The sequence below is a fragment of the Mustela erminea genome, chromosome 10, assembly GCF_009829155.1.
Source record: "Mustela erminea isolate mMusErm1 chromosome 10, mMusErm1.Pri, whole genome shotgun sequence".
In the NCBI taxonomy this organism is placed as follows: domain Eukaryota; kingdom Metazoa; phylum Chordata; class Mammalia; order Carnivora; family Mustelidae; genus Mustela; species Mustela erminea.
Window position 1 is genome coordinate 54,296,973 of NC_045623.1, and position 23,332 is coordinate 54,320,304.

General features: G+C 42.2%; 1 protein-coding gene and 2 long non-coding RNA genes across 3 annotated transcripts in view; 1 reads left to right on the forward strand and 2 right to left on the reverse strand.

Annotated features, from left to right (window-relative positions):
* Window positions 1–377: 377 nt before the first annotated feature.
* Window positions 378–5,970, forward strand: LOC116567447. The gene is made up of 4 exons (XR_004276222.1): window positions 378–449; window positions 1,270–1,384; window positions 4,345–4,498; window positions 5,050–5,970. It is a non-coding gene; the product is annotated as an uncharacterized LOC116567447 (long non-coding RNA).
* Window positions 5,971–5,989: 19 nt separating this feature from the next.
* Window positions 5,990–9,151, reverse strand: GADD45A (growth arrest and DNA damage inducible alpha). Its single transcript, XM_032302502.1, has 4 exons — window positions 8,887–9,151; window positions 8,240–8,341; window positions 7,750–7,987; window positions 5,990–6,673 (listed from the first exon to the last, which is right to left on the reverse strand). The coding sequence occupies exons 1-4, from the start codon at window positions 8,928–8,930 to the stop codon at window positions 6,560–6,562; spliced, it is 498 nt and encodes a 165-aa protein (XP_032158393.1). The 5' UTR covers window positions 8,931–9,151; the 3' UTR covers window positions 5,990–6,559.
* A 3,811-nt stretch (window positions 9,152–12,962) lies between these two features.
* Window positions 12,963–23,332, reverse strand: part of LOC116567448 — a 72,893-nt gene continuing 62,523 nt past the window's right edge. Inside the window, exon 4 of the long non-coding RNA XR_004276223.1 lies at window positions 12,963–13,442. This is a non-coding gene — a long non-coding RNA (uncharacterized LOC116567448). The remainder of the gene's footprint in view (window positions 13,443–23,332) is intronic.

Here is a 23,332-nt window from a genome sequence, read left to right on the forward strand (position 1 = left end):
CCTTTCTGTGGGCCTATCTGGCTTACTGGGGGCTTTTCCTTTTTCTTTGGATCACCCTCTAGTTTACAAATACAGAATAATTACATAGAATACATACATAGCATGAATACATAGAAAATGACTCATGGGAGATATAATTATCTTTAGGTTACATATAGCCAGTACTTCCAGGAACCGACCTAAGTGTTTTCTACACACAATTCCTTTAATCCTCAGGACAAACCAAGGAAATATGCCTTGTTTGTTTTCATTTTGTGGGAGAAATAACTGAGACTTAGAGAAGTTACACTAACTTTCCAAAGTTCTAATGAGGATCAAAGATCCAAGCCCAGATCTTTCTGGCTATAAAAGCCCATGGTCTTAACTACTACACTCTTTGGTCTTTATTTTTGCCAGCTGAGTCTGTAACAGACCAAGAGGCGACCTGAAATCAGAAGGCTCTTCTCCAGGTGAGCCATTTCTTGTGAAATGATTATTTTGATGATTGTAATACAATTGTAATAGGGTGACATAATCCGGTGTTAAGTGGCAAAACTAAGAAAGTTTGCTATTTCTGTGCATAGTAAGTTCTTTCTCAGACACTTAATTGTAAAAAAAATGTGTTAGCCTAAAAGCGCCTTAGGAACATACAGATCACTTTTCCCAAGATGAAGTTCCAAGATGAAAGAGAACAATTCTTAGAATTCCCTCCTGGTTTCTGTCTCCTTTTGTTTTCCTGAGGCTCTGTCCCACTTATTGGATAAGTAAGTGATGAGATCCAATTAGTTTCACCCTCCCCCAGTCTAACCTCTGCTGTCTTGGTTGGCCTCTTTGAGAGACAGCTCCAGGATACAGAAGACTGAATTCACAGTAAAACTCTCTATTCTTTTTCTTCCTTGCCCTGTGACTCTGGAGGTGTCTCTGGACCTCTCTAAGCCTCCGTTGCTTTAGCAAGGAATCAAATTAATAAATGTGAAAGCATGCTCTAAGCCTGAAAGTGCTAATTGATAGAAGAAAAATATGATTTCAATTCACTTCCCAAACTCCTATCTTGTGCCTGACACTGAGCCGTACTCGGGTTGTTTTGATCATGCGGTTTGAGTTCTTCCTTGTCTCACTCAAAGGGCTCAGCACTGTGCCCAGCATCTAACAAACAGGTCTGTTGGTCAGCCATTTCAAGGCAGCGTGCTGAGAGCCGTTCTGTGTGTGGACTCTTTCTGCCTCTTGGAGTCATTGTAACTTGTGCAATAAACACCGTAGTAAACTGGTAAATTCTTACTCTGTCCACAGGTAGCAAGTATTTCTGGTTATAGCTCTTCCCTGAAAATAATTCAGCCTTTGCAGAGAAATGTGCGTTTTTCAGCTCCTGGCCAGCCGCATCAGGGAGGCTGGAAACTGTTCAAAGGTGAGCTTCTCCTCCTCCTCTCCCCGCCAAATTGGTAGAATCAGTCTGCTGAAATTCACCTGGAAGAAGGCCAAGAGTGCTTCTCAAACTTCCCGGATAAGAATTACCTGAGGTGCTTGTTAAAAAATAAATTCTGAGCCGTATCTCAGCTCCCACTTAATCTGAAGCCCCCAGGAAGGGTCTTGAAGCTGAATTTTTAAACAGACCACTGTAGGTCTTTATTAGTATGAGAACAATTGAGAAATTCTGATAGTGCAAACACCTCCCTTTACACAGGAAAATTCTGAGCCCCAGACTGAGAGATGTGAATTGTTGGGGGTGAAGGGTGGCCCCCACATACTTAAAAGGATTACCAAGGGAAGCCTAAATGAGTCCAGCAGGCTTGAGTTGACAAGTGGGAGGGGTGAGGTCTGTAGCAAACAGGAAATCTTTGTCTAAGAGAGGAGCCTCCTCTCAGCAAGCCAAGTTTTTCTTAGCTGAGTTTTTGCATTAGGACTTTGTGAGCCATAGCATCTTTTCCCTGCCTCTCACACTAGTGATAGCACTCTGTCTCTTCCCTCAGTGTTAATGGTTATTTTTAAATGGGTTTAAAAATCATTTTAGTAAGTAATCTCTGTACCCAATATGGGGCTCAAACTCATGACCCCAAGATCAAGAGTCACATGCTCTACCAACTGAGCCGGGCAGGAGCCCCTAAATGATTTTCTATCACCTAATTTTAAAAAGGGTGACTTGTAGGACCCTTCCTGGTCTCGTTCCTACCACCCTTCCCACTTCATCACCTATCATTGGAAAATATGGTTCCTGGAGCCAGATTGCCTCAATTTGCATCCTGGAGTTGCTACTTACTAACAGTATGACTGGAGGCAAACTTCTCTCTCTGTGTGTCCAACTCTTTGGCTTCCAAATGGCAGCAATAGTACCTACTTCCACAGAGTTATTGTGAATCTTAATGTGTTACCATCAAGAACTTAGAACACTGCTCAGCATGTAATAGACCCTATGTGTGTTATGGTATATATATATATATAGCCCTCCAAAGCTAGCCTCAAACATGCCTTGAATTCGCACTTTCAGAACCGCAGTCCTCCCCTTCTGGAACAAATGTTCTTCACTGTCCCCTGGCAGAGCTCTTCATCCTTCAAGTTTCACTGATCTGGCAAAGCTTCCTGTCCCCCAGGAACTCTTACGCCTCGAATATAACACTTCACCACTTACCACTCCATATCGCATATGTCAGGCGTTTCCACTAAAGGCAGAGACCTTGCTTTTCCACTTTTGTAGCCCCAGGACCTAACACAGTGCCAGGGACACACTTTCAATAAATAGTGTTAAAGGAATAAATGTGCTGATCTTGATTTCTTATTTGATTATAAACTTAAGGACAAATGCTCCCATTGGCTACATCTTATGTAATCTCTATAGCTCCTAGCAGAATTATATTCAATTGTCAATCAATTAAGTAATTTCTGTGGTTTGCAAAATACAATGCTCACTTCTGATCAAAGAGCTTCCTACCTTTCCTTACTATGCCATCCCCTATGCCCTCCAGAGATTTCTAAGATTTGAACTCCCATTAGTAGTTCACTGGGCCTTTCATCTGTTACTGGGCATTTTTTGCTTTGGATTATATCTACTGATGTCCATGTCTCATTGCTTGGGGCTCCCTGAGGCCAGAGAACTTGCCTGATTGATTGATTGATTGATTTTTGCACACTTCAATACAACCAGCATAGCTCTTTGCTCATAATAAGCACTCACTAAATATTTCTTGGTGGTTTTCATGAATATGATCTTTTCACAGAGTTTCTTGTGTTTTCCTAAGGATTGTTAAAAAGAAAGAAAAAAGGTTCAATTCCATTTGAGGGATGATGGCCCCATGTTAAATCATGCCACTGAGAGTTTGGTTCATTTGAAAGAAACACATCTCACTGCTTGCAGCCTTTACCACATGGAAAAGAATAAAATTTAACTTACATAGTTGAAAATTGAGGAAACCAAGGATTTCACAAGGGTTACAATAAAGCATCACAAAAGATGCTTTGGAAATGTTTCCAGTTGATAGTATACAAATGCTCTTTCCTAGAAAGAACGCTTTTTTTATTTAATTGGGAAGTAATATATGTATCACAGGAGATTAGTTATCTTCATGAGTCCTTTTATTATAGAAGTTTAACTTACTAAGGCCTTGGTTAATTGTAAAAGGAGGAGGCAAGGGTATTTACAACCCTGGGGTGAAGTTGCCGGTGGAAAAGTAGGTATTTTCCAAATACAGCACACCTTAGGTAGATGAAGGGATTTTTGTTCTTGTTGTAACATTTCCACCTACTTGCAAGAAGTAGGCTTAGTAGCATTTAAGGCAATGACTGAAGAATATTAACATCAATTAGAGGTAGAAGTTGCCCAGGTAATTGCACACTTGTTTACAATTAACTGCTTCACGGTTGGGTTTTTCAATGCCATGTTAACTTTGTGTTATATTCAGTCAGGAAAGAAAAGCAAAAGTTACAACTTAAAACCCCAGATAACACTTTTGCATTAATTATTGGTCTCTTCCTGAAACAAAACAATCTGAAGAATGGATACTACCGCTTTCCATCTCTAGGAACTATGAATATAGAAGAAAGGTTTGAAACTCCTTTCTCAAAATTAATAGATTTATATTGCGTTTTAAAGCATCAGAGAAACCCGACTGCCTTCGCCTGCATTTTAGGGATAGACTGTAACTGAGCACCCATCACGTGCCAGCTCATTTGCATTCATTACTTCTCATTCATTGAACCAACAAGTATTAATTCAATGCCTACCGCTTGCTGAGAAGTGTGCTAAATCCTGGGCTACCATTATGAACCAGACATTAGCCCTTAGCTTTAGTTTTATAGTTTTGCAGAAGACAATTGTAGAATCGCCAAAGACATTTTGTAGAGTGATATTCTGGGTCATTTACCTCCATTTTATAGCTGAGGGAAGGAGATGCAGAAGAACTAATGATGATCTTCACACCTAGCAATATGGCTGCTTTCTTCTCTGTGTTCTTGGCTTAATTCACTCAGTTTTGCAAGGGTTTTCAGTCAAGCAACTGTAGAAGAGGATTGAAAATCCTTACTTAAGAAGGTAAGAACATTCTATTCAAAACCCACTGCTCTCCCATCTTTTGGTAAAACAAAGGTTAAGTACCGGTTATGTTTTGGATCAGGCACCAGCTTGAATAAAATACAATGAGCTTAAGGCCTAACAACCCACATTTCTGGCAGATGTGGAAAAACAGAAACTTAACTGTGAGGTGAAGTGCTTCTTGGGCCTGTGTTATTCGTAACACAGAAACTTGGAGCTTTGTATTACTTACTATCAGTTGGTTTGGTTTTCTCTCCTGACTTCTATCTTTTCCTAATGACCTGTAGTCATGACAAGGATGGGAGACACATGGTGGGGGGAGCCGTGGGGGAGGGGTGCCATTTGCCAATTAGGCCAAAAAAAAAGAAAGAAAAAAAAAAATCTATGTTAGGCTTCTCCTCAGTAGGCATTTTTTGCTTTCTTTGGCTATATACCTAGAGGAGATTGTTACAGTTAATTATCAAGTGACTGTTCCAACTAAGAGGGGATTGTTCTGCTAAAGCCTTTCATTTTTGCTCTTTTCTTCCATTTCTCTCATCGAATCCAACCAGACCCCTTGAAACCACAGCGGAAACGTGCAGCTGGAAGACATACAGCTCTAGAGAGAAGAGGGGCACGGGAATTCTTTACCAGGCCACTTCCCTGTTTGTTCCTTAAACATGGTCTGCAAACTGCACAGCCTTGGCCTGGTCCAGTCACTTCCTGATTGGCGTCACCTCCAGCCTCTTATCCCAGTAATCTCTCTTTCATGGGTCCTGAAGTTATCTTCCCAGAACACTGATCACGTCACTCCCCTTGTGAAGGCCTCTGCCGAATCCCCAGAGTTTACAGAAGGAAGCCCTAATGCCCTTCAGAGTCTGGGCCTAATCCCCACCCCCTTTTTTCGCCTTATCTCTCCCTTCTCTTCCACCCCAGAGGCACACAGAATCACCCTTTGTTCCCTGAACCAGGGTGGGTCTTTCAGGGAACCTGCCTTTGCACAAACCAGGGTCACTGCCAGCAACATCCTTTTCCTCTCTAGCTGGGGAAGTGAAACCTGAGTTCAAAGACCATGTAAAATGACCTGCTCTTGCAGGTAACTTTGGTCACTTTTGCTTCCTTAGCATTCTGCATATATTCTTACTATGACATTAATGTCACTGCATGGTAATTATTCCAATGTTGCAAGTGAAATCTCAAACACTTCTTTCCCGAACTGCAACCCCAACGCTTCTTAAATGAGCTTTGGCTTTTGGACTTTGGACATAGTGTAGAGTAAGGCACCAGTAAGATGTCTGTTTAAATAAAGACTAAGAAATAAAATTATGCCATGTCCAGCCCAAATGCATAAAAGTGGAAAAAATAGATACATGACACATGCAGGTCTCTACCTATATAGAGAGATAGACACATATACTGTAGATACATGATTTCAGAAGGGCTTTTAATTTTTCCATATAAAAAAATTTAAGATACATTCCAAGTTAAAAGAAACAAAAGCACACATTAAGAAATGATGCAATTATTCCATACCAGTTTATTGTAGGTATTGTGTTTCAAAAAATTTATAGCATAAATAACTTTTCATGTCATAAAATAACTTAGTACAATTTATAATAAAACTTTTGAGAATTTAACATCTCATCAAAATACAATAAAATATGGTTTTAAAATATGATTAACCCTTTCTGCTTTTCTTTTACTTGAGGGCATATAAACCAAAAATACCCAAACTACTGCAGCACATTTGAACTTTAACAAAGCACATTTGGTTTATGTAAATGTAACTCAACCATCCTAAATTAATACATAGTTTGTTTTCCTTCCTGCATGGTTCTTTGTAATTTTTTGTTCCTTTTGACTTGTATTTGTTGCAACACACCTTCCTTCTTCATTTTCACCTCTTTCCATCTGCAGAGTCATCTTGCTCTGGCCCCCAGAACATGTAGTTGAACTCACTCAGCCCCTTGACATCAGTTTCTGTAATCCTTGCATCAGTGTAGGGAGTAACTGCTTGAGTAACTACAAAGGTATTTCAAAACTTCAGTGCAATTTGGTTCAGTTATTTTCATTCAGATGCCATCACCGTTCAGGGAGATTAATCACTGGAACCCACTGATCCATGTAGCGACTTTCCCGGCAAAAACAAATAAGTTGACTTAGGGCAGGATCCTTCCACTGTGATGAATGTGGATTCTGGAAACGAAATGAGAAAAATAAATTTACTATTTAAAAAAATCAGCATCTGCTAATAATGACACTCATGTCAAGAGGAAGACAACTTCCTCTTGAACATTCTTTACTTTGGCTGTGTGACAGAGACTAGTTACAACCATAAAAAATAAACTTTCTTCTAGGTAGCTGGTTTCCTGCAGAATCATTAAGGGTAATTCTCCACTAACCCATACTCTGAAAGGATGAACACATGCAACCCTCCGAACCATATACATATGGTTGCATGAGACTTACTTAGTTTTGCATGACAGTATCATTCACAGGTTTGTCCTGTGTAAGACACCTGAGTGAAACAGCTCTGAGACATATTTCCATGCTCTGTGTACAATGAGATGAGAGCTGCGTAACAGTTAACAAGAGCTGCCACCTGATATCCTCCCTAAAGACAGAGTAGTAATTTTCCGGAGTAGCAAAATGATTGGGCTGCCACTTAACTAGACCAGCCAAAAGGTAGTGAACTGTAAAAGACAAAGCTATCAAATTTACCTTTGGAAACACAAGTAATTTACCTATCAAAGGCTTTTATCAGAAAAAAAAGTGTCCATTAAAAAAGGCACAATTGCAAAGAAAAAATTCTCACTCCACCCTCTTAATGTATTTCTAGGGAATTAATAAGGTCTGTCTCCTACACCATTTCTATTTTTAACTTTGAGTGGTGGAGACTGAAGCTGACTCCTTAATGAGGGTGAGCCAGGAATTTATTTGGCTTTATCTAATCTGCCCTACTAAAGAATTAGTCACGGGAGGTAGTGCAGATGTAGGTAGGGAGTAGCTGGGCTGACAGTGCTGACTCACAAGGATCTCTTCCGCTGCTGGCAGCCTCCAACGTGCTTAGACATGTTCTGTACCAGAGAAAATCCTGATGATGAAACCAGCACATCTCGGCTGAAAGTCCAGCCACGCTCTAATGGTGCAAAGGCAGCCACGCTCCAGCCCTCCCCCTCACTGCAGATCCGCAGTCAGGCGACTCTCAACCCTCGGCTCACTTCCCTCCAGGACTCTTAACTCGGACGGGCCTGCAGACCCCTTTCGCTTACCGTCACCAGGACGCAGTGCAGGTCCGGGGGCTGCTCAGCGCCCTCGCTCGAGGCTGGGCTGGCGTCCGTCTCCAGGAGCAGCAGCTCGGCCAGTCGGCCCGGGTTGCTGACGCGCAGGATGTTGATGTCGTTCTCGCAGCAGAACGCCTGGATCAGGGTGAAGTGGATCTGCAGAGCCACATCCCTGTCGTCGTCCTCGTCCGCAGCCAGCAGACACAGCACCACGTTATCGGGGTCGCTGAAGGCAGCGGGAGGGGCGGGTGAGCGCAGAGGCACCACCCGTCTGCGTAGACGCCCACAACACTCGCCAGGGCCCCGAGGTCGCGCCCCGGCCTGCTCGCTCCCCGCACCCCACCTCCGGGGCAGGGGGCCGAGAGGCAGATGGGAAGCCTCAGGAAACTGCGCGGCAGGGCGAGGGGTTCTCCGCGACGTCGCCTCCGGGCTGGGGCGGGAAGGGGTGCCACGGGGGACGCGAGAGGGCCCCACTTACACGTTGAGCAGCTTGGCCGCCTCGTACACCCCGACGGTGATGGTGCGCTGACTCAGGGCTTTGCTGAGCACTTCCTCGAGGGCATCGCCCACCTTATCCATCCTATCCGCGAAGAGAGCAAAGGGGGTCCCGTCAGCCCAGGTCCCTTCGGGGCCATCGCCGCCCCCTCACCCGGCACCGCGACCCTTCCTCCCGAGTCCGTGCGCCGCCGCGCCGCTGGGTTTCTGCAAACGCCAAGCCTCCCCCGGCCCGGTCACCCGCACCCCGCACCCCCGTGACCCCTCGCAAGCCCAGAGGCCAGGAGGCCTGCGAAAAGCCCCGACAGGGCCACCCGCCACCCTCCCCCGCGGGCGCTGCCAGTCAGTCCCTGGCGCTGGGCGCAGCCACAGGCTGCCAGCCGCAGGAGCCGCAGGGGCAGGGACGGTGCCTTCTGCCCTTTGCCGAGGCCCAGAGGGGCTCGGCCGGGTTAGGGGGCACGCTCCTTCCGTCCACCGGCGCCTCTGGGAAGGTTCCCAAGAGAGACGGGCGGGAGGTGCCTCTGCAAACTTTCAGCCGCTCGCTCGCCGGCAAACCTTGCACAGCCGGGACGCGCTGCGGTGCGCGCAGTGGGCGAGAAGGAGTTCCGGGAGAGGCTCCGGCCGCCTTACCTTTCAGTCTTCTGCTCTCCAGCCGAGAATTCCTCCAAAGTCATATTGCAACTGCGGGTCCCCCACAGAGAGAGAGCGGCGTGCCGGCTGCTCCTGCCACTGTGAGCGCTCGGGCGCCTGCTCTCTGCACTCCCTCACAGGCTCCTCCAGCGCCTGCCGCCTCAGCGTCGTCCAGCCGGTACTCCCGCCCCACACGCTCGCCCGCCGCCACCCCTCGCCTCCCTACCGGCAGCTGCCTCACAGCCACTGAAGGACAAAGGCCCCGCTCGCCGGAGTTATCCGGATAACCTCCAGCCAACCACCACCCGCCTTATTTGCATATACACAGCCATTGGGTTATGCAAATAAGCCTGCGCCGACAATTTGACCCTAGCCCCTAGAACCGTGGGGAGAGGAGCGGAAGGGGGTGGAGCCAGGCGGAAGGCGAGTTTAGGGGGCGGGGGCGGTGCTGGGATCGCGGAGGGCGGGGTCGCGAGCAGACTCTTGCCCTGTTCGAGTGGCGGGTAGGAAGGTGGGGGGTCTTCGCCGCGGCGGGGGAGAGGGGGTGTCTTCCACTTGAGGCCGGAGCAGGCTGCCAAGTGTTTTTCTAGTTGGTGCACATTTTTTATGGTAGTTTCATGTCCTTTGTTTTTAGGGGTTGCTATTAAAATGTATTTCCAGGGCGAATGCACCCAAGTCTAGTAATTATTAGTAAGCAGGTTACATAAAAAGAGTGTTTCAGACCTCTGGGGCAAAGTTTACCTCAGAAGTGTTGTTTGTGTAAGTCTAGGCAAAGCTGCTTATTAGTAGTAGTATTATTTCGGTGCCCTGATGGCTGGTTTGATTTATTTTTGGAAGGTTGCAAGGGTTGGAAGCTCAAAAAAGAAAAATCAACACATTTGTGTTTGGCGATGGCACGGAACCAAGTTGGAATCTTTTCCACACAAAGCAGAAAGCCTTCCCACCTGCCGAGGGTAACTCTGGAAAACCATGTTCGCGAGGAGCTGGTTACCACATGTGTGTATCCTAGCCTTGCAGATTCACCTTTCTCAGAGAGCTTTTCCCAAAGGAGGATCCTTCTGCACCGCACCAGCCAAGAGACAAATGTCGGACATCCACACACGTCTAAACTCAAAATACTCTCAATACGCCCTAAGCTTCCTTTCATAAGGCAAGTATGTCACTACCTTCCACAGAGAGCCTATGATCTCACTGTGAATTATTGATGTTAGATGCTGAATCATGAAGCTGCAGCTATAGGACCTTTTAGTCATATGCTAAAATTTCACCTTTGAGATAATGGCAACATGGGGGTGGAAAGCAAGCAGAAGTTACACATTTTTGAGAGGCAAACTTCAGTATATAGACTTTGACTTAATAAGTTGAAAGTTCTCACCTTTGTTTTATGAGTATATGCAATAAATGCAAAAACATGTCTTAAACCTTTTGAAGTCACCAAATGTGGTGAAAATGCCTCCATACACTCTCATTCAAAACCTTGCTTGCATTACTAAGGTCTCTGTACAGCCAGAGGTCAAAGAAGTAATTTTTTGCAAGGTGCATAGGAGTTTTTGCACCTGAATGTTTGTATCATTCTAGGCAAAATATTCTCCAGCTCTCTTGATCCTAATTTAGTGGAAAAGAAAAGTGATATGTTGGTTTTCTGGCTCATTTATTTGAGCTGACATTTTGCACTTAATCCTTAACTGCATTGTCAGCAAGGGGCAACGTTTGAGTAAAGGAATGGTCGTGGCCAACGTATAATTTACCCAAGGATGCATGTGTATTTCATATCTGTGCCCTAAATCCTAACATGTGATGCCTTTGTTAAAGAATTCCTTAAAGTTGAATTTTTGGAGGGTGCTGAAATACTTTCAGTTGTGCAAACAAAACATGAATTATACAGTATGGCCTGAGTCATCATTTGAAAATTGTTGAACTGTGTTCTGTGAAACTCCAAGTTTCTATCCACTAGGTATTTCTTACAGGTTCTTTGGAAGAAAATGTGATCACAGCAGGCTCACAAAGAATTAGGGAATTGTGTGAGTTCTTGATAGCAGGGACTGTGACTTCATGAATGTGGTGTTCTCAGCATCTTGTACAATTTCTGCATTTAACAGAACAGTCAGTGTTTATTAAGTTGAATAGAATTTGAGAGCTGAACGAGATCTCAGGATCCTGCAGTCCTGTGCAGTGCATGAATCGTCTCTAAGATATTACACCTGTAACTTTAATTCAAAAATGTTTCTTTGATGTCATACTATATACCAAGAACTATACAATTTCTGATCCTTTGCCTTTAAAGTGCTTGCCATCTAATTGGTATGCCCATGCTTGGATTGGATTTTGGGACAAAATAGTGTGCACTGTCATCAGCTAGCTATGCTGAAAGTCCCATGACTTTAGTCATCTGAACGGAAGCTGTAGGACAGTAGAACCCGTGTATTGTTTACGCCAATTCAAATGAACCATGGCCCTAATAATGCCCCTCTCAAGTCAACTATATACAGTGAAAATGTGGTATAAAGTGGTTATTTCTTAATATAGGCATAGACCCTCACTCTAAAACTGTATTTCATGCTGTATTTGGCCTCATGGGAAGGTAATTTGTTCAAGTGTTGTGGGGTTGTTCTCTGTGAGATAAGCCTAGCTTTCCAGTATTCAAAAATATTCACTTGTCATACTTTCTGACTCAGATGTGTTATATCATTTCCCCTCACTGCTGAGTCTACCTAGAATGTTTCATCAGTGATTATCTTCCAAAGTGGTCCTCTTGGCTGAAAGTGGAGGCTGCCATTTCACTACAGTCAGATTACAGTTATATGTTGATGATGATTGAACACAGATGATTTATTTCATAAACACTTATTAGTCCTAGGGGATGTTGCTATCCAATGACAGACCAAAGGAATTTCCCTAGATCAGGATAGAATATGCATGTATACATATTTGTAAAAATAACTCTTGATATGTGAGATCATTTTAAAAACTACCCCAAGTACTTCAACTGCACAGGACTGGAATGATCTGTAGTAATATTTGTAAGGATGCCAAATGGTTATATTCAGAAACCAGATGAAAATGTACTCAAGAATAGTTAAATTATCTTAGTACTGCTACCTACTTTGTATTTTAAGAGTCTTTTTGAAATTTTCTTCCTTTTATCATACATGTCTTCCTACTAGTGGTTGTACAGAATAACTTTTTTTTTTTTCAAAACTTAGTCCTTTAACATCCAAAAGAAATATGATGCTTATTGTTTCAGTATTAGATGGATCACTGTTTATATTAAAGATCAATTAGATTGTGACATAGTTTTATAAATATAACTATATAGCTATTATATTTTATTAAAAATCATACAGTTTCTGATATATTTTTTGTGTAAGTCTGGTGAAGCTAGTTTCTGAAGTCCAGCTGTGAATTTTCTTCATTTTTTTCTCCCAGAGAAGATTATTCAGCCAAAATTTACTGTTACCTAAAAATGTCATGTTTTTAGGGTCAATATTTCCATTTGAATTTAACATAAATGTTTAGCATCTTGGACCATCACTGTGGTAGGCAAATTCTAAGATGACCTCCATGATCTCTAACCCCTGGTATAAAGCTCTGTATAATCCTCTTCCCTTGAATGTGGACAGAACCTATGCCTTGTTTCTAACCACTTGAATATGGCAGTGGTGTTGCACTAACACATCCACAATGGTATTACATTCTATGGCAAAGGTGAAAGGATTGCAGATGTAATTAGGTCCCTAATCAGCTGACTTTGAGTTAATTGAAAGGGAGATTATACTAGTTGGACCTGACCTAATCATGTAAACCCTTAGGAGAGGGCTTAGGCCTTCTCTGAAGAGAGAATAGAAGCATCAGAGATTCTCCATCACTGGTTTGAAGGAGCAATTTTCATGAATTCTACAATGGCAAGCTAATTAACTTTGCCAACAACCTGAGGGAGTTTAGAAATGGATCCATCCCTAGTTGATCATTCAGAGGAGAATGTAGGCCTGAGTAACACTGATTTTAGCCTTGTAAAATTCTGAGAAGAGAGCCAAACTGAGCTCTGCCTGAACTTGTAACCTGTAGAAACTGTGAAATAATAAATGAGTGTTGTTTTAAACCATGAAGTTTGGGTAATTTGTTACATACCATCAAAACCTAATTCAATCCCCTTAGTGCCATCTTGTGTGTTCAATAAATCCTTACCCTATGCAAATTCTCTTCAGTTATTTATATTCATGAGAGTGGAGTCCTGCTGTTGCTTTGAGCCTTACTCCAAACACCTTGTGTTGACATCACCTGTTCCCATCTCACCAGCTATGAAGGAACAACCCAGTTGAGGTATCAAGGGAAGAGACTCATTAGAACATTCTTCAAGAACCCCCTCGCTCCATTCCTCACCTCCTCACTGAGTGAAGTAATGTCAGAAGGTTTCTATTAGAGTAGGAATGGTCTCTCTGTGAATGTCTCTGAATGGTAGACCAATCACTGGTTGAGGAACATAGGTGGTCTGAGGTGGTAACTGGCCAATGGTAGTTTGTTCGGGTACCTTGAAAAGGATTCTGAATTTTCTATCTCTGAAAGAGAAGAGATAATTCTTTTCACCCATCACTTCATCACAAAGTTTTCTTCTTCCTATCTCTTAATAGCTCCATCCTTGGACCTCTTCTCTTCTCAGTCTATACTCATTTTTACAACGACCTCATCCCTGGCTTTAAACATTTATATGCTGATGACTCCCACATAAACTTCCAATATGGCCTGTCATCATTCTTGAACCTCAGGCTTACTCATCATCTCTGTTTCCATATACAATACTCATCTCAAACTTAAAATGACAAAAGTTGACCTTCTGATTATCCTCCTATAGGTCAATGGCAATTCCATGCTTCCCATTGTTCAGCCTACAAACCATGGTGTCATCCTCGACTTCTTTCCTTCACAACCCACATCCAGTCTGTCAGCAGATCCTATCAGCTTACCTCAAAATGAAAAATAATTCAACCATTTCTCAGGGCTGCCACTGCTACCACCATCATCTCCCACCTGGATCACTGCAACAACTGATCTCTCTCTTTGCTTTTGCCCTTCCTTTGCTCATGTCCAGCAGCCAAAGTGATTCTATAAATAGCAAGTCAAATCACAGTCAATTCGCTGGCCCAAACTTATAATGGACCCTCTTTTCACTGAGAGTAAAAGCCAAGGTGCTTACTATGGCTTACAAGAATCTACAAAATCTATTCATCATGATAAAAATGTTCTAATATTGATGGTAGTGACAATTGCACAACTCTATTAAGATATTAAAAACCACTGTACTTGCTTTGGCAGCACATATACTAAAATTGGAACAATATATTAAAAACCACTAAATAGCATATGTAGGTGGATTATATGGAATGTGAATTATATCTCAAGAAAGCTGTCATGAAAAAAATTATATCATATCCCTACTTCCATCTCATCTTTTACTATTCTCTCTCATGCTCATCCCCCTCTGGCCACACTGACTTTCCTTTTGCCCCAGGGCCTTTGTACTGCCTGCTTGCCTGAAATATTCTTTCTCCCGATAACCACATTGTTCACTCCCCTTAATGAGGCCTGCCCTGACCTCAAGTTGCAATAGCCAGCATTACTGATCTCCTAAACTCCATTCCCTCTTTATTTAACGAATTATATCCCTGATCACTTTCTAATAGATAGATCGATTGATAGATTTTATTTAAATTTAAGTTAGTTAACGTATAATGTATTATTAGCTTCAGGGGTAGAATTTAGGATTCATCAGTTGCATACAAGACCCAGTGCTCATTACATCAAGTGACCTCCTTAATACCCCATCCCCCAACCCAGCTCCCCTCTAGCAATCCTGTTTGTTCCATATAGTTAAGAGTCTTTTGTGGTTTGCCTCCCTTTCCATTTTTTTTTTTTAAGATTTTATTTATTTATTTGACAGAGAGAGATCACAAGTAGGCAGAGAGAGAAGAAGGGAAGCAGGCCCCCTGCTGAGCAGAAAGCCCGATGCGGGACTCGATCCCAGGACCCTGGGATCATGACCTGAGCCGAAGGCAGCGGCTTAACCCACTCAGCCACCCAGGCGCCCATCCCTTTCCATTTTTATCTTATTTTATTTTTCCTTCCCTTCCCCTATGTTCATCTGTTTTGTTTCTTATGAGTGAAATCATACGGTATTTGTCTTTCTCTGGCTGACTTATTTCAATTAGCATAATATCCTCTAGTTCCATTTACATCATTGCAAATGGCAAGATTTCATTCTTTTTGGTGGCTGAGTAATATTCTAATATATAAAATATATATATTTGTGTGTGTGTGCGTGTGTGTGTGTGTGTATCCCACATCTTCTTTATCCATTCATCAGTAGATGGACATCTGGTCTCTTTACACAGTTTGGCTACTGTGGACATTGCCGCATAAATATTGGGGTGCATGTGCCCCTTTGAATCACTATTTTTTATCTTTTGGCTAAATACCTAATAGTGAAATTGCTGGATCATAGGGTAGCTCTATTTTTAGCTTTTTGAGGAACCTCAGAACTGTTCTCCAGAATGGCGGTAACAGTTTGCATTCCCACCAACAATATAAGAGGGTTCCCCTTTCTCCTCATCCTTGCCAACATCTGTTGTTTCCCTGAGTTGTTAATTTTAGCCATTCTGACTGGCATCTCACTGTGGTTTTGATTTGTATTTCCCTGATGCTGAGTGATGTGGAACATTTTTTCATGTGCCTGTTGGCCATTTGGATGTCTTCTTTGGAGAAAGGTCTATTCATGTCTTCTGTCCGAGATCTCTTGACTGTATTTTTTGTTTTTTGGGTGTTGAGTTTGAGTTCTTTATAGATTTTGGATACTAGCTCTTTACCTGATATGTCATTTGCAAATATCTTCTCCTGTTCCATAGGTTGCCTTTTAGTTTGGCTGTTTGCTATGCAGAAGGTTTTTATCTTGATGAACTCCCAATAGTTCATTTTTGCTTTTGTTTCCCTTGCCTTACTTCTGTGTGTTGTCTATCATGTAGCTACCCCCTTGGCCTACTCTAATCCCCCAGTATAAAATCAATGCAGTAGGATTTGTTTTATTCACTGGTTGGTCCCTAAGTGGTTAAAATAGTGCCTGGCACAGTGTGGACCCTCAATAAATATCAAATTAGACATTGTTGAATGAATAAGTTGTGTAGGTTTAAAGATGTAATTAGCAAACAGAACTTAAAGTTATAAATCAACTTTTGGTCTCCCTGTATATTGGAAAGGAAGATGTCTTGATCGAACACTATTTTTGAACTACAGAGAGTTATGCATCTTTATCTGCGTTCTATATTCTTCCAGAAACTTTCTCTACCCCCAGCCTGAAAATTTTTAAAGTATTTTCTTTAGGAGCTATAAACTGGTTCATTTTGTAAACTGAGGATTTGTGACCTCTTCCAGTCTGTACTGTATACACATATAAAACCCAATAGATTAAAAGGTCCTTAATTACCAAGCTTCAAGTCTTGTTCTTTTAATGTAGCATAAAGAGATTATAATGACGAGGAAAATGACCTTGAACGGTTTTATGAAGGTGAGTTTTGAAGTGGGAGATTTAAAAGGGCAAAGATTGGGTGTCTTGTTATAGAAGCAACATACAAGAAACACAGTGGAGATGAACTTAAAGAAACTGAATATCATTTAGGACACTGCAAACAAAAGAAATAAAAGGTAAAGGAAAATAAGAGCATTCTTTTTTTTATTTTAAAGAGCATTCTCTACTATTTAAAAATTTTACCTTTTTTTTTTTTTTTACACATCAGTGCTTGCTTATAAGCATTTAATCTCTATTCACTGAAAATTTTTGCCAGTATAAATTGAAATTGCCTGTAAGATCTGTTCTGTACATAATATACATTTTTACATTTTGCTTTGGTTCTCTTTTACTTTGGCAATGAAATGTCAGTCTCAAGATCTGGAAGGTATTAAACAAGATAATTTACAATTAAACCCTCTAAGACTGATCTTTCAAAGAGGGTCGAGGACCTGGTCTTTTGAAGCACCCATTTCTGGATGGCTGGTCTTGGAGGATGTCTGACAGTACTCTGGCTACTGTTTGACTTTATACTGTAAAGGTCCAAAGTGGCCTCCTTTTTAGCAACCAAAGAATGTGGTGAGCAGACTGTTATCTGGCTGCCCATTATGAACACTTTACTCCTGTGCTCTGTGGACCATATCAGTTTGTGGCAAAGTGATGGATTGTGTTTAACATTCTGCTGTTGACCTATAAGGATTTTTGCCATATGTTCTAGCTCATGCCCTTCAGATCTAGGAGGGGGAGGGCGTATTATCATCGCTGACCACTAAGCAGAAATGTGTCAGAAAGCTTGCTTTCTCAGCTAAAACACCACCCTTGGCAAGCCATCCCTCCCTATTCTAGGAAAACATCACCATCAGATACCAGAAGGCCTGTTTATAGATTCATATGGTTGTCTACCTTTTATATCTGTATGTTAGGGAAATTTTGAAATAACGCTGTAAATTTAAGATTTATGTGGCTACTTGGCAGGCACAGCCAACACAAATCTAATTTGATGTCCTTTTAAGAATGTGGCCTGAATGACGCACATGAGGCAGGCTGCTCACCCTCTCTATACCTCAGTTTCCCCATCTGTCAACTATTTAAAAAAATGTTTTTTAGAATTCTCCCTCCAAAACAAATAGTAGGCACAATCCTTACATATAGATAGAAAAAAGCAGAAGTGTTCTCGCTGCAGTGGCCAGAGAGGGCTGGGGTAGGGGAGGTAGAGTTCTGCAGGTTTCAGCCTCCTCTCATCCTCTCTCCCAGCTCAACCCATAGTCTCTGAGACACACGTTAGTCACAGTTGGAAACTAAAAAGTTTGTCCTGTAAGGCACTTCCAGCTGTAGCATTTTCTTTTCGCTTAATAATTTTGTTATTCTATAATTATTTTATAATTTCCACAGCCACTGAAAAACTTCTATCTTACTTTACCACAGAAATGTTTTTCTGGGCCTGACCAATTTAATCACCAAGTAATCTGTGTCAAGAATCAAAAAACGCATTTGTATTCTTCTGTTTTTGATATCAATTTTCAAAAATTTCAACCCATTGCAATAAGTTTGTTGAGATTATGTTACAACTTGCCTTCTTCACCTTAATATATTGCCTGGTTACCAAATGCTACGGAGTATGGTTTGGCACTGTGTCTTAATAAACAGGTCGCACCTGGGAGCTAGTGGGAACTCTCCCTTCTGAAAAGAAACAGCTACAACAGATGGTAAAACGAGTGAAAACCAGGTGGGGTCATTGCTTAATGACCATTTGAATTAAGTTTGGTTAATTTGGCGTGTCTCTCATTATCCCTGGCAACTGGACCCTCTATTTTATAAGTTTGGATTTATATCTTTTACATAAACTATCAAAACAAGTCCATCTGTGATCCCGAAGCTACACCCGCCTTCCATCCAACCACAACGTAAATCCTGATTTCTTTGGTTCTGGCTGAGAAGAGCCCATAAGCACGGGACCTTGGAAATACTCTGCAATTTACTTTTCCTCGAGTTACTTCTTATCATCCATGACATGTCCCCTTCACTCTTTTCTAAGTTTTCGTTTATAAAAATAACCTAATGTTTAACCTAAAAACCCTTATTAGCTCAGTTTCCAGGGGTCTGAGAAATCAAAATTTCAACCCATGTGTATCCCTTTGGAAGATTTTTCTTCTGAAATCTGTGTGTAACAGCAAATTACACAGGGATGTTTCAGAACATTTCTAACTCGACTTGTGATTTATTCATAAAAACAGCAAATTTGTTAAATGCTTATCATGCACTTGGCACTAGGATAAGATGTTTATTTATATGACATCACTTGACTGTCATGACCCTCTTTGAGGAGGCTACAGTTATCTTCATTTTATTGCTGAAGAAGCTATAGGGCCTTTTGGAGATGGGGAAGCTAGTTACTAGCTCAAAGGCCCCACAGCTAACTGGCAGGACCAAAATGCAGGCGCACATCTGTGGGACTCCAGATCTTACCTTCTTAGCCACAGAGCTAAGTTCTTCGTCTAGAACCGCTGTGGTTCATGCAGTATCAGAGCGTTGTAACCAGAATCCCGGCTCCGGAGCCAGGCTTGGGCAAGTCACCCACCCGTTCTGATCTCTTTCCTGAGTAATAATAGTACCCATCTCATAAGTTTAGCTGACGAGATACTCTCTGTACAGCATTTACAAAGCACAGAGCCTAGAATGCCATATATATTAATTACACAGTGCCCGTTTTCCAATTCCCATTCTAATTTTCTTCCTTCCAAAGTCCTTTATCTGAGTCAAATATCATATCTCCCTTTTCTCTCACATTTGAGGCATTACGGGAGAGGGTAAAAGCACTGGGCTTCCCTGTCCCACCTAACGCTGTAAAAAATTCCACTGCATTTTAATACGGCTCCAGATGAATCCAATATACATGTTCCCGCTCTAACTGCCGACGAACCAAGTTTTCCGCGTTTGTGCCCTTTAGACCTCTCTGCAGTTCTGCTAGCGGCAATGAGGTAGTTCTGCACGCTAAGGAACCGGGCTTGATGTTATTCCAACCCTTCCTGTGTGTGCGCGCGTGCCCGTGAACTTGGGCTCATGTGTTTGGTACAGAACAATGAGTTTCTCAAGTTGTAGAATACCCTCACATTTCTTTTATCCTCTGAAAGCTTCCTGTATTTGTGACCTCCTTTCAAATGGGCAACTGCAGCCTCAACATCTGGGTCCTCCCTGCTGTAGGGAACATAAATTAACTGGTAGCGTCCTGTAAATGTTATGGGTGGGAGCCCCGGAGTACAGAGAGGCAGGCCCGGGTGCTTTCAGTATCTAACAGCTGGTCCCAATGCAGTGCCTCAGAACTGGTTTTAGCTGACGTCAGATAACGCTGATGTGCACCAGATTGGCTTGTAGTACCAGTAAAGCTGTCCCCTCCCACTTCCCCTACTGCCCCCGTGCTTGCCAGAACGCTGGAGACCATTATGAACTCACAGTTGTCATTTGATCTCCATCTGGCTGCTGTCACTAAAGCTGCCTTTTATCGCTTGCCAGAAGTGTAAAGCTAAAGACGTTTCTCTTTCTCACAGATCTTTGCTTCTAGTCCTTACTTTTCTAATTTTCTGGGTAGTTTCAAGTAATTCTCCTTCTGTGGGAGTCTATGTATCACCATCGGGAAACTGACAAAGGACCCACTGGAATATTTTCCCACATGTCTACTTGGTGAACTAGATTTAGCAATAGATTTTTAGGAAGTGTTAGAGGTGGGCTGTGGCTTTGTTGACTTCAAATATTATGTCTCAAGTTTGATGTGGTTTGAATTTCTGAGATAAATGTGAGATTTGCGTGTATGATCTCATGCAGTGGTAAATTTTATGGAGCTGTAGATCACAACAGCCTAGCCATGCAATTACATGGGTCCCTGTACTGAATTAGAATCTACCCAAATTAAACAATAAATATAAGAGGAACATGCCATAAATTGGATCTCATAACAGCTTAATAATCTGAGGAGGACAGAAGAATGAATTCTGAGGTGATGTTTAATGTACTTTGTCACTAGAATGTTCTTAGTGAATTTTAGTAAATCACTGTAAATCTGGTACCAACTTAAAGATGTACTGTTGGTGTGATGGTCCAGTAGTTAGGATTTAGCCATCTTAGCACCATAGCCTGAAGATATTCCTGGTCAAGAGCCCTCTTGAGAAATGGCATTTCACATTCAATAAGCATTGTTGAGGGTGATGCATGAAAAGTGGGCTCTAAAAGTTTTGGAAACAAATTGAGGATCCTGATGTTTACTTAGTTTAGGAAATTAATCCATTAAGAAGTAATTATAAAGAAACTTTTGTGTATGTTCTCAGGTTACTGTTTCTAAAAAAAAAAATTAGGAGTCACTACATTCCGTATGAATCCATGTTGTATATTTGCATGTGAAAAATGAAATGATGTGGAGGGACATACATCACTATGTAAACATGTTCCTCTTTGAGTGATGGGATTGCAGGCCATGTTGATTGTCTTATTTTTACTTACTTTTGTTTGATAATGTTTCCTAAAACAAGCATGTGTTACTTTCGTAAAAATATTTTTAGTAGAGGTAAAGCTAGCTTTCTGTGAAAGACACAGAGTAGGAGTATAAAATTTAATGATTTTGACAAATCCATACACTCATGTAACCCAATCAAGATATAAAGTCCAATGGGGTGCCTGGGTGGCTCAGTTGGTTAAGCAACTGCCTTCGGCTCAGGTCATTGTTCCGGAGTCCCAGGATCGAGTCCTGCATCAGGCTCCTGGCTCCTTGGGGAGTCTGCTTCTCCCTCTGACCTTCTCGCCTCTCATGCTCTCTCTCACTGTCTCTCTCTCAAATAAATAAATAAAATCTTTTAAAAAAAGAAAAAAATATAAAGTCCAATGAAGATATAACTCCGAAATGATATAGCCCCAATCAAGATTTATAACATTTCCATTTTCCTAGAAAGTTGCCTTTTACCCCCTACCAGTCAATCCCCACATCCCATAAGCAACCACTGTTCTGATTTCTATTTTTCTTAGAAGGGGAAAGGGACAGAAAGAGACTGGGGGAGAGAATCTTAAGCAGGCTTCATCCTTAGCGCTGAGCCTGATGCAGGGTTCGATCTGACAACCCCAAGATCGTGACCTGAGCCAAAATCATGAGCTGGACACTTAACCACCTGAGCCACGCAGGCACTCCTGTTCTGATTTCTAACATAGATGAGCATGCCACTTTTTAATAAAAAATTTTTAAAAAGCACAGTTTTTTTTTAAAAGAAATTTCTGTGTAGACTATGATAGGACCTAAAATTAAATAAAGAAGTTGAAACATTTCCTTGCATTTAAATACCTGACCTTGTCAGTGAGGAGATGAAAAAAATATTAGAGAAAGCATGGAAAAGAGAATTTAAGAGCTAAATCAAGAAAACTCAGAGAAGAACAAGATAATAGCCAACATTTTATAAGATCTTAGAGCCATTATTTTATTTCAGTAGAAAAAAGGGGAAAGTCTCTTAGACTGTAAACTCTAAGAGGTCAGGGACTGTGTTCCTTTTGTTCACTGTATCCTGAGTAACCTGCACATTACCTCACGAAGGTACTGACTCAAGAAATATTTGTGGACTGAATAAGTGGATATTCAGTTATTCAGTTACACAGTCCACACTCTTCCAACAAATATTTGCTGACCTCTTACTATGTGCCATGGATTATGCTCAAGTCCTGGAGACAGAATGATAGACACTGGTCCCTAAAAAGGATAGACATGGTGTCTAACTTCATGGACCTCACAATGCGTATTGTCAGGAAGACTGATATTCGCAGTGTTTTAGAGGCAGACAGAATGGCTCAAGCGAGGGATTAAAGAGAAGTGAGCTTGGTGAGCCTGAAACATGAGAGAAGCGAGAGTGAAGAAGCAGCAGATGGGGCTCCAGAGTTAGTCAAGAAGATGGCGCAGACGGGACCTTGTTGGTTGTCACAGGAAGTTGATATTTTATCCCAAGAAGAACCAAGGGAGCCCTTGAAGGATTTTAAGCAGGGGAAGGACACGGTCAATTTTGTGTGTTTTTTTTTTTTTTAATTTATTCATTTGACAGAGAGAAATCACAAGTAGATGGAGAGGCAGGCAGAGAGAGAGAGAGAGGGAAGCAGGCTCCCCGCTGAGCAGAGAGCCCAATGCGGGACTCGATCCCAGGACCCTGAGATCATGACCTGAGCCGAAGGCAGCGGCTTAACCCACTGAGCCACCCAGGCACCCCGATTTTGTGTTTTTAAAGTATCATTCTGGCTCTTGGATAGAGAGGGAACAGCTTGGACGAAGGCAAGGGCAGACACAGGAGGACCAGTCAAGAGGTTGCGGTACTAGTGTAAAGCCCGGGAGACAGAATGGCAGGGAGGGGCCCAGAGAGGATGGCAGCAGAGGGAGAGAAAAGAAGTGGAGTTAAGGCATATTCAGGGTGGAACCGAGCCTTGGCTGTGATGAAAAAATGAGTAGAGGTGTCAGCAGTGACTCCAGGTACTAGCATGAGCAGCTGGGTTGATGGGAGACCCATTTAATTTTTTTTTTTCCTCAGATCAATATGCAAAAGAAGTCACGCTTCTAGACTGGCCCTGGCGAGAGTCAGACCTCTGTTGAGTGGGGTCCAAATCATGGGTCTATGATGTGTCCATTGCACACCTGAGCACAAGCTGGTGATCTGGAGTGGCTGGTGTAGGGCAATGGTGATGGTGGGAGGATTTTTATGCCCACCCCCTTTTCTCTTGGGAGCTCTTCTTTGATCTTGCCTGTGTTCCTCCCTTTCTTCCAACAGTCCTAGTATCTTTTTCAGGTGTCTGATAATTCATCTCTACTAAGGTAATTACTGATACTTGTGACTCGAAGGTAGGGCTGCCTTTTCCCTGCCTCCTAGACCCCACATATCTTGA

Coding starts and splice junctions, on each gene's coding strand:
- GADD45A (XM_032302502.1), bottom strand. CDS start 8,930: ATGACTTTGGAGGAATTCTCGGCTGGAGAGCAGAAGACTGAAAG. Junction 8,342..8,886: donor GGAGAGCAGAAGACTGAAAG/GTAAGGCGGCCG, acceptor CTTCGCGGATAG/GATGGATAAGGTGGGCGATG. Junction 7,988..8,239: donor GCGGCCAAGCTGCTCAACGT/GTAAGTGGGGCC, acceptor CGCTGCCTTCAG/CGACCCCGATAACGTGGTGC.